The sequence below is a fragment of the Papaver somniferum genome, chromosome 4 (assembly GCF_003573695.1).
Source record: "Papaver somniferum cultivar HN1 chromosome 4, ASM357369v1, whole genome shotgun sequence".
In the NCBI taxonomy this organism is placed as follows: domain Eukaryota; kingdom Viridiplantae; phylum Streptophyta; class Magnoliopsida; order Ranunculales; family Papaveraceae; genus Papaver; species Papaver somniferum.
In genome coordinates, this window is record NC_039361.1 from 135,298,044 (window position 1) to 135,309,442 (window position 11,399).

The 11,399-nt window shown below is 36.5% G+C and overlaps 1 protein-coding gene across 1 annotated transcript; it reads right to left on the reverse strand.

The window, feature by feature from the left end:
- Nucleotides 1–2,133: 2,133 nt before the first annotated feature.
- On the reverse strand, nt 2,134–4,923 carry LOC113362737 (squamosa promoter-binding-like protein 16). The gene is made up of 3 exons (XM_026605225.1): nt 4,105–4,923; nt 3,202–3,332; nt 2,134–2,922 (listed from the first exon to the last, which is right to left on the reverse strand). The coding sequence occupies exons 1-3, from the start codon at nt 4,479–4,481 to the stop codon at nt 2,294–2,296; spliced, it is 1,137 nt and encodes a 378-aa protein (XP_026461010.1). The 5' UTR covers nt 4,482–4,923; the 3' UTR covers nt 2,134–2,293.
- Between the last annotated feature and the right edge of the window lie 6,476 nt (nt 4,924–11,399).

Consider the following 11,399-nt stretch of genomic DNA (forward strand, 5'->3'; position numbering starts at 1 on the left):
CAACCTCAAGACATTAGAGGATAAGCCGAACTCTATAAATTCGGCGCATAACCGTTAAGCTATTCATTAAAACATGAAATTGAAGGTGTCCATAACCAAACCCAGCACAATTAAAAACAAAGTTGAGCACCTAAAAGCAAAGGTGTTTGCAACACCATAAAAGTGTACTTAAAACTTAAGAAAAACATTAAAAGGAAGTTGGAAACATAAAAGGACATTTAACCACGACCCCTCTTCTTAGTGGTAGGCTTTTGTCCGGGTTCCTCGGGTCCTTCTCCTTTGTTGATGATTGCATCCCACTTTTTGTAGAGGTAGTTTTGTTCTTCCACGGTCATTGGTGTTTTGGAATCAATTTTGTCCTTCATTTTTTTCAACATCTCCCTACCCGCGGCATTGGTCCTGACACAAGTATGAAAGTTATAAGACTAATTCGGCGCAAGTATGAATCATGTCTTGAAATTTTTATTAGCTTACACAGAGAGTGGATCGGCTCATACCACAAAATAATTATACGCCGATCCTAAATATTCGGCTCAAAACCTATATTGTCGAGTAAGCCGAACCCTGTATTCGGCTCACAACCGATATTGTCGAATAAGCCGAACCTATGATTATGAACTCAAACATGTATTCGGCGCAACATGATATCATATAAATAAGCCGATCCTACACACTTGTAAAATTTATGAAATTTTAACAATGATATTCGGCGCAGCCCTAATACTATCGAATAAGCCGAATCTAGACTTATGAATTGAAACATTTATTCGGCGCAAAACTAATACTACCATACAAGCCGATCCTAAGCACATGCAAAATTTCTGAATTTCAAACAACATTTATTCGGCACAAAACTAATACTACCATACAAGCCGATCCTAAGCACATGCAAAATTTCTGAATTTCAAACAACATTTATTCGGCACAAAACTAATACTACCATACAAGCCGATCCTACGCACATGCAAAATTTCTGAAATTCACAAAACATATTCGGCACAAAACTAACACCATCGAATAAGCCGATCCTAAATATAAGTCTCTGTTTTACTAAGTTCGGCTCAAAACAGATTTCAGATATACGCCGAGCCGTTCATATGCACTTTCAGAGTTCAGTTTCAAGAACAGCTCGGCGCACATCTAACATTTGTTTTACGCCGAACCATACCCTGTAACCGCCGCAGAACACATGATTTTGACGAATTAAATCGACCAAAACAATCAAAAACATCAAATATGAGATGGGTTTGTAGAACTAACCTTCTTATTTTCATTTCCGGCTTTGGTTCTTTTTCAATCTCTTCTTCCGATTGATTTTGTGGTTGATTTTGAGTTTGTTCTTCACTCTCTAAATCTTCTTCTTCATGAATAGGTTGTTCAATCGATCGATTTGAACGAGATACTGCCTTACGACGATCCATTATATAGTTTCACAAATCGACAATTAAATTTCCGCGATGAAAAAAAAAAAGGGAAGGGTGGAGTTCGGCTGTGGAGAGGAAGAAGAAGAAGGTGAATGAAACTGATTTTAGGTGTAGTTGATTATAGGTTTTGTATTAGGGTTAGGGATAGATTAGTAGTAATTTAATGGATTTAAGGGCATATAGGTAATTGAACCACCCCATAGGGTACCCCTTATAAGGTCACCCAAGTTAGGACTAGTCCTTTGTATGCCTTGAAAGTTTTAGACATGCCCAAAATTGGTGTTCATAATTAAACCAAAACTCATAACATCGAGAAGGCTTTTTCAGAAGTGGGGTAACTGAGTTAGTCTGCAGTAATATTGGTGAGTGGCCTGATTCTACTGGCAACAGAGATAGACCAAAGCATTCTTATATTTGAGCAACCAATTAGAAGTAGCTAAGGCTCTATCAAGTCCCACTCTTATTGTTGCCGATTATAATTTGCAAAAACTTACGCATTCCTGCATTGCGTATTTGGGATTTAGTGCAGTGTCGATGAAAGAAAACACCGGAAAGTGACACCCTAGGCAAGGACAAAACATAGGTTAAAATTCAATGCGTGTTATTTCGGCGCGAGCCCAGGCAAACCTAAAATGAGAAAGAAAAAAATATATAAAGATGCCCCAACACTTCGAGACGGGGGTTGTTTTCTACCAATAGTCGACATGGCTTAGAGAAGCAAAGAATGAAACTGAGAAACTGCAGGCATGATAGTGTGAAGACAAGTTTAGTACACAAATTTCTAAAAGGAAAGTAGAATTGATTCTTTCAAGATCTTGATCATATCACAAGAGAAAGCCCACGAGCTATTCTAGTTTAAAATACAACCATTACTGCTTCCAAGAGAAAGCCCCATGCTCCATTGACCCATCAAGTCCCAAGTGAAAGATACCCCGCGACCGCGAGGAGTTGAGAGAAGGTGGCTCGCCTTCCAATCCTTGCGACTGGTACCTACCAAAGCCAAGAAGACCATCAAGCTGCAAACTTCCTCCTGCTAAGGGATGAGCCATGGGAGGGATTGTGTTGGTGTGTACTATATCAGCCTGACCGAATCCTGAACTTTGACGACTCAATGGTTGTGTTGGTGGTGATGACAGAAGAGAGGAAGCACTATTTGAGTCGAGAACTACTCTATCATTAAACCCATCTGAGAAAAGAACTTTCTTTCCAGCTTTGCTACTTTGCGAATAGGTGGCACCTGTATTATGGGGTTGGCTGAAAGGAATTGTAGGTATCCCTACATGGTTTACCAGTGCTGGATCGTCACCATGAAAGAAGGGATATTGTTTCCCTCCATTGAAATTGCAAGAGAATGATCTAGGAATTTGGTTTTGTCCATCACCATACTGACCTCTGCCATACAAATCTGTATCATCCTTTGCTGTCATGGTGTGCCTTGAACTCCCTGCTGTAGTTGATTGAAATAATTGTGGGTTACTGAATTGCAAATAACTGTTGCCTGCAGAACAATCAAGAAAGGTAGATGTTAAGACAACTTATGAACTTAAAATGAGTTGGCTGTGCAAGGACTGGAGAATAATAAGGTGGGATCAATTCTGGTAACATTAATGTTTACTAGGTTAACCACTATGAAAAGCTCCTCATTCTGAAACCGACGAACAAGAAGTTATCATTTATAAGCTAGACAGTTCCTTTAAAACCTCAAAATTTGGTATTCAGACCAAAAGGTTTCTATAGACAGCCTGAATGTGAAGAAGGAAACACCAATAAGTCTAACCTTGGTTATCTGAGAATATACTTCCAGAATTCAAGGGTTCTGTATGACACTTCCGTCGCCGTCGGTTATGCCCATCGAGGCGTTTCCTACAGCTTCTCTTTCCATCATCAAACTCCAACAAGGAATGAAACCTACAAAAGGATAGAGATAGATTACAATTACTTGTCTTACTGATAATGGATGCAAAGCTAAAAAGTGTATCTTGTTAGTTACTACTGAAAGTTATTAATTAGTTCATTGAACCAAGAGAGTATGTTGCTTTACAAGGAAAGCAGGTACGAGGAGGGGTCACAAATCATATACTACTAATATAAGCTTGTATTGTTTTAAGCAAAAAAAGAAAAGAAAAAGTACCTACTTAGACGATTTATCTTTTAAAGATTGGTATAGGAGGAGGATGGGTAATAGTGTGGTCCAACATCTCAGGTTTTATCTCAAATTAGTAACCTTAATGGAACAAATCCTAGTAAAATGAAAGAAAATCTTAGTACACAACACACATCAATCCAAGAGTAAAGCTTTTTCTTTATATGGGTTTCTTTGAAAACCTTAAGGATGGTCCTCTAAGCCACCAAAACAGAAGTTATGATATGCAATGCCATGCCCATGGAACATTGGGACTCCAACTTTCTGATAATGGGTGTAGATAAATGTATGGACTTTCTAAGGAACCAAAAAATTTATAACCCGTAGAGGTAAATCCTCAGTGATCCCCAAGGATTGAAAGGCTTCTATAAAACCCTATGACTAACATCACTTTCAGCAGACAAAGTTGCAATAGACTCAATGAAGATGATAATGCAACAAACTAAGTACATCTGATAAAATCAACAACCGTTTAAACTAAAAGCTCAAGTTAGAGAAAAGAGTAACAAAATACTGGAAACAGTGACAAGTCTGTACCTGCTGCACTGTTGGCAAAATCTTTGCTCTTGACCATTAATCAAAACGATTGGAGTCTTAGAATGAGCCTCACAAACTTTATGCCTCCGATGATAATCTCTGCATAAACTAAGATCTGCAGTACACCCATCAACCAAACAAGATGGAATTTGTGCTTCATTACTAGGAGGTGTTCTAGCCTTTTTAGATGGTAGTGTTGAAGACGAAGATGATGCTATTGTAACCCTTGGATCTTGCCATTGGTGGTTCAAATCAACTGAATAATCCCCTGTAGTAGTAGTTGTACTATTCTGCTTTCCTCTTATTGAACTTGATCTAACAATAGGGACATTGCTGGAATCCTTGTTCCTACTAGTTGGTTTAAACACCCAGTCCATAAATCCAGGCTTTTTAACAACAAATGAAGAAATGGGTGTTTTGAAAAAACACACAAGAATCAGCAGAATTTGTTCGTTGAACAGTATCTGCAGTTGAAGGAACAAGACCCCAAGTTTCACAGAAACAGAAAGAAAAAAAAAAGAAAAGTGAGAACTTCGAACAGCTTAAATAAAAGCACACACACATACACACACAGTTCTCCAAGGTGTAAGAGTATCTAAAAGTAACAGAGGGAAATCTGGTTTGATCTTCTAGCCGTTCATTCTTCTGACATTGATTCCATAAAAAAATCAGAGACAAACCCAAAACCACAACAGGGAGAGAGAGGAGGAGGAGGAATCAAAGACTGGTTTGAATTTTATAAGGAAATGAAAATGAAACTAAATAAGGAAATGTATATATCCATTAAAGAGCAAGTGAGAAAACTAAAATAAAAAAATACCATAAAGGAAGTTGATGGAGAAGGGACATGTTTTGGCATTTTTGTTTGGTCTTTTTCCTTTTTAGCTTTTTAAGGTACAGTTTTGAATGGAAAACGAGTGGTCATGGAAGAAAAGGACCCGAAACGAAAGAAATGTAACAAACACAACCTTCACTTCACTTAATTTTTCTATAAAATAAGTAAATAAAATGGCAATACAACTATAGTATACCATCGGTTATCGGTAAATACTCCATGCCTTGTCAATTCACACAACACTCTTTTCGTAAGGACGGAGCCAGGCAAAAGGTGGCCCTCGCTTCCACTATCGCTAACATTTTTCTACATGAGTTTGGAATATCCCATCAGTAGGCAAGTAGTTGGTTGGGAAAATAATTTCCCAACAATAACCCTATATTACGGCTCGGGATTGCAATTTTTCCTACCAAAATAGTTGATTTATGATTGAGAAAATAAACACTCTTAGACATAAACAGTTTCAAAAACCCGATTTTAAACCTTGATTTCATCGAATATCATAACATAAGTAAACGGTATGTTTCCCGATTGTTACCTTCTAGCATTCATGTAAGGAGTATTAACGTCTGTTTCAATTTCTTCATTCACGAATTCTTGATTTTCAGTTTCAACATCTTCATTTAAAAATGATTCGGTTCAATTTCCTTGATACTGATAATTAATCGTCGTTGAAAAAGAAGGAGAGAAACGATGGAGAAGAAGAAGAGAGGAAGAATAAGAAGAGATGAATTATATAAAAATGGTATTTTTGAACTTTTACACACATTAGTTCCCCATATTTTGGACATTTTAATTTATTCAGTTCCAAAGCAGTTTCTTTGCATCTCTAGTAATAGATTACTTTTAAGTTGATGCGCTTCAAAGTGTGTGTATTTTATTTAACATACTATTCGAAATGGGTTTGGTGGAGATGGCTCACCGTGGAAATTAGGGAGTCTTTTTTTTAAGTATAAAATATTAAAGAGAGGTTAGGGCGGGATTACATCGGGGAATGTTTCCATTCTAGATACGTTTAATACAAATTGTTTCAAAAAATTACGTACAACATAAATGTTGGTTTGAAATACTCCTTATTGGTTTTTGTCTGATGCTTGGTTTGCAAGTGCATTTGCTGCCTAGTTGATCTCCTTGTGTTTTTGTTGTAGCTTATGTCGGGGGATTTCTCGTAGTCTTCTTTTAATTTCATTAACCGTTTCTCTGGTACCATGTGGTTCTGAACGGTTGTTGATAAAATGGACTAAAACTTATGAGTGATTCTAACCATACTTGTGTCCATTGATGTATCAATTCCTTTCTTAGAGTCATGAGTATGGCCCAAGTTTCTACTACCAGTGTTATTATGATCTTTAGAGTTTGAGTCATTGCCACAATAACTACCGATATCCAGTCTCTGTAGAAAAATCCTCCACCAGATGGTCCCGGGTGACCACGGGTAGCTCCATCAGTGTTGATCTTTATCCAATGTGGTTTTGGAGGGGTCCAACCAACTTCAATCATTGTACTTTTCTGATGATTTGGTTTACTGCTTGGCACAGATGTCATGTCGGGTAAATAAGGAAGGCATAAATGAATTCTCCCAAGTGAATTCCTGGTGCATGTGCTTTGCAATTTTGAAGGTATTGGCAAGGGTGTGTTGTTTTCTTCCATGTATCATATCATTGTGACATTCATAGGGACATATGATAAAGCAAAAGGATATTATAGCAGTCGTAGGTTGGGTAGTTTGTAGAAGATGATGTATGGTAGTTAATTGATTAAGCGGGGATTGTCTACTTTGTTGGAACATTGGATTCGTTTCGTGATGATTAAAGAGAAGGTACCAAGCTGATCCAGCAAACTGGAATTTCAAGAGGATATGCTATGTTGTTTCTGGGTGTAGATTACATCTAGGACATGATTGAAGGGATTATGTGAATTTTGTGTAAAACGGTGAAGATAGTAATCCTTTATTAATTTCTTTCCACTAGAATAAGATGTATTTTGGGGGGACAATTTGATCTTCATAGGTATTTTGTGTGGGGTACGTGATGTGTAGTTGTTGGTTGTTCTTGTTGTTGGATTTGAATTTATACCCTGAACTTGCTTTATATTTCCCAGATTTGGTGAACAGCCAGACTGTTTTATCTAGAGGACCATTTTGTGATAGGTGGATGTTAATAATTATGGGCATCACCATTGGGGGTAGTTGTGACAGACAATCATGGATCCAAGAGTTGGTGACTCGATCAATGAGATTAGATACTAAGGGTAAACTCTGGGTTGGTACTAGTTTAGTGGGGGGTTATTTATGATACAGTTGGATGCGGTCTGGGTGGTATTTCTGTTTCCAACACGATGAAAGAGGTGAGGTGTGATAGAAAATATAAGAGAATGAAGTTGTTTCCATCAAGGGATAGCCAAGGTCGAGGGTGTTGGGTTGTTTGGAATATAGGTTTGTTGTTTAGGTACTTTTATCTACACATGGTTTTCCAAATCGATTCTGGTTGATCATGAATTTTTCAGGCTCTCTTTAATATGAACGCTCTATTGTGGTCTGAACTTTTCATAATTCTCAGTCCCCTCGGTTGTAGGCTTAGTCAATTTGTCCCAACCCGAAGGATGTAATTTCCTAATCGATGCATCGTGTCCCTAGAAGAAATTTCTGGTAATCTGGCATATTTTCTTATGAACATGTGCCAGGAGGAGGTCTATCTGCATCATGTGGTTCGCAATAGAAATGAGAGAGGTGTTTAAGAGTACTAACCTTCCAGCGAGAATTAGGCATTGAGTTTTCCATCTTTTCACCTTTCGTGCCATTTTTTCTATTAGGGGTACAAACATATACTCCGAGGATCTCCCATCTTTGAAGTAGAATCACAGGTACATCGGTTGAGATGTTGTAATTGGCATGCTGAATATTTGTTGCATTTCGTCGATCAAAAGTTGTGCCGGTCATAGGTGATGAACTATGGTTGATTGTTTTGTATTTATGAGTAGCCTCACAGAAGTAGAGTACGAGTGAAGAAGTAGTTGGAATTAGTTGCAACTTAGGTTTGAGGATTTGAATATTGTAAGGGGATCATTAACGTACATTAGGTGGAGTACCGGATAGGATTTCTTGAAGATATTGAGTCCTTTGATGCAATTTTGGTATCCTAGTTGTGCCAGATTCGTCGAGAGTATTTCAGCATGGATGATAAAAACATAAAAGAATAGTGGATCTCCCTATCTGATTCCTCGAATAGGCAAGTCAAGCATATGTAGAAGGACATATGTGTGAATCCATATATGAAAACAAAGTATTTCGCTAGTCACTATGTTAAGCCATCCATGTCAGTCACATATAAATTGCATGCATGGGAAATCACAAAGTCAAGTCAAGTCCCATAGAAATATGACTTATCATACAAATCTCACGTAATAGCCGGCTAAAATCAGTATTTTATACTCTTGGTGAGTCGAATTTGGAAAGCCGTGTGGGATGAAAGTTGTTGAAGTAAGTCACATGTATCAATGATATGAGTTTGATACTTAAAGAATGTCATAGATGCCTTTTATAATGATCGTGACGCTTGAAAAGCGTTGTCTTCCTCAAGCTCACACGTTGCAATAGTTTTTGCGATTTTTATATATGTGACATTTGCATCATCCAGATTGCAACGCATAAGCATTTTCTGGTGTAGCCTCCCGCGTCACTACACTATTTTGCAATGTTTATAAGTGTTTTATAGTGTTGACGGTGTCAATTCGTTGTTTCTTTAATGCAACTTTTATGGACAGCCGCATGTGCAACTGACATGTTTAATGCATCCTGTCCGGCCAATTTTGGCCTCCTTTAATTAACGTCTCCGTCCTGTGATTGGTCGGAAGTGAAAGAGGGATGGACGGCCAAGTTGGTCGACCAGGATTCAAGTTTTGGTCGGCCAAGTTGTCCCGCCAATGAGAACTTTGATTTTTTTTGCTTCACACAAAATTGAGTGAAATAAGAAAATTTTGTGTCTGACACAAAACTGAGTAAAGTAGGCAAATTTTGTGCCTTGACACAAAGTTGCTAGATTTTTGTAGTTTTTGTGTCTGACACGAAAATTACTAGATTTTGTGAAGATAGTTTTGATGCTTCAATCAAGTATCTTTTCAAATGCGGTTTTTCACTTGTTCAAACAATTTAATCAATCCATATCATTCAGTTGAGAATGAATATTGATATTACGTAAATTTAGGAATTCAGCCGTCGAATATTTATATCAATAAAGGGAACTCAAACTTTTTCTACACTAGTGGGTAATCCATCTAGAAGATTGATATTTATTATGTAAAAATTATAGAATATCTAAAAGTATTGTAGCATGCACCAGCACTATTCTAATAACTTTAAACATATGCAGATATTGAGTCATATAGTAAATAATGTCGCTCGTAAATGTATAATTTCGGTGTTCAACTAGGTGAAATATATAGATAGATATACATATAGAGAGATGTAAGCATATATATCTAGTGTAATTTTAGAGTATTCTTAAAATTCTTTGTAGAATAATTAATATTTCAATACCAGTTCAGAAACACAAATTTTTATAAATTTCTCCTTACGCAGAACCCCATCATCAACAAACAGACAAGCTTATTGATTTCCCTTTTGATGCGTTTCAATCTAGGTTTGTAAATTTGTTTGTAATATACAAAGTCCAGCAAACCTTAAGGATCCGGAACATTCACATTCTGTTAATATGGAAGCCTGGATCCTTATCCAACTTTCAAGAACAAATTAAATAAGAATTTAAATATTTATCTTGAGGAATCACAAAGACTGAGACAAAGAGAACTTTGTGATTTAGATCTATCTTTTTCCCAATCTAAAGTCGATAAACTTTAATAACCAATAAAACAAGATCTTGATACAATAACTATCAGGTAAAAAGAAAGTCTGGCTGAGCTTTATGAATCCCTAAGTGAAGTCTTCAAAGTCATAACCTAAAATACGGTTATGTGAAGAACCTAGGTTATATAGGACGACTCTAGCTTTTCAACTAGGACACAAAAGTGTCAGGGATTAAGAAATCATGTTGTAAGAGTCTCTCTGTTTATAGATTTTCAAAGTTACAAATAGATTTGAATTCAAGCTAAGATTAGGTTGAGATCCAAGCAAATAGTTTCTAATTTTAGATGAAAATCTTGTTAGGAATTCATGTAGGCATGTGAAAAATCCTCCTTGAAATTACACAAAAGAATATGCAAACCCCTTATAAATGAGAGATCTAGAACTACTTTGCGCAAGGTACTCATACTTGTATAAAATCAATGACCAAGAAAATTAAATGAATATTTTTCCAAAATTTACTTTTGTTTTTATTCATTTTACTAAGAAAAAGCGCACTAAAATGAGGAGGTTACATAGTTTGTAATAGGGGCATAACACATATCCACTCTCATGTTACATCAAACCTTATACAATATTTAACTAATATATCAATCAAAGATCTATGAATCACGTTCACATACTCAACTCTTGAAAAAATAGTGAAACTGATAAAAAATTACAGTCATCTAAGATGGAACTACTAAACCATCTCGGTTAGTCTTTTTTATTTTTCATACAGGTGATACTTCTTTTAGCATTACTATATAGGCATAACATGTCAATATGTTTTTGCTTTTCACCCATTTGATTCAAGACTCTTTGCCTCTTCTGGTGACTTGCTAATCCATTGATAATTTTTCATTCTTTGTAGGCACTTTCTAAGTCAGTTAAGATGAAACCCAAAACTAGTATGATTAGTATATTTATTAAAAGGGCATCACATTGCAATGCTAACCAATCAAAAGATAAGTCATTAGTTGTTTTTACTGATGATTCAGCTTGCATGTCAGGTTGTTGTGCAATATTTACTGTTAAAGGTTGATCAATAGAAACTATCAGCTTCATCGCATAAGTGATTGTGTTGATTTATCTAGGAATCTTTCAAATCATCGATCTCTCCAGATACACCAAGCAGTAGTGAAATTGGTCTTTTTTCTCTAGGGGTTTTGGTTACTACAAAACCATTGTTTTTATCCAATTTCGAGTTATGATGCCAAAACCACAATATGTCAAGGCAGAGTTACCAGATGGAATATAACCCAATCTTCTATAGCATAAGGCAATACAAAATAATATTCCTAGTTGTCTGCGTAGCATTTTGAATACACACACTACAACATACAACTGAATGTTGGTGTAGTAAGAGAGCTTGTTATTGTTGGTTAGGATATCATCCAGGTAATTCCAGATGAAAAACCATATTTTAGGAAGAAAAAGATCTTTACAAAGGCTATGAAGATATAATGAGCAGATTGAAGGTTATGTCGTTGATATCTCTCTCCTTTCAAGATTTTTTAACGAGACTAAACAGAGAAGTCACAATTTTTGGAGTGAGATCGGACGTGTCTATCCTCTCCAACTATGGGAAAGTGTCAAGATTTTTTGAGCAGTTTCAGTAGT

What these genes read in the sequence shown, in the direction of transcription:
- LOC113362737 (XM_026605225.1), bottom strand. Translation starts at nt 4,481, where the DNA reads ATGGACTGGGTGTTTAAACCAACTAGTAGGAACAAGGATTCCAGCAAT. An exon ending in TTTTGCCAACAGTGCAGCAG is followed by an intron (nt 3,333 to 4,104) that starts GTACAGACTTGT and finishes ATCCTTTTGTAG; the next exon opens with GTTTCATTCCTTGTTGGAGT. An exon ending in TATATTCTCAGATAACCAAG is followed by an intron (nt 2,923 to 3,201) that starts GTTAGACTTATT and finishes ATTGTTCTGCAG; the next exon opens with GCAACAGTTATTTGCAATTC.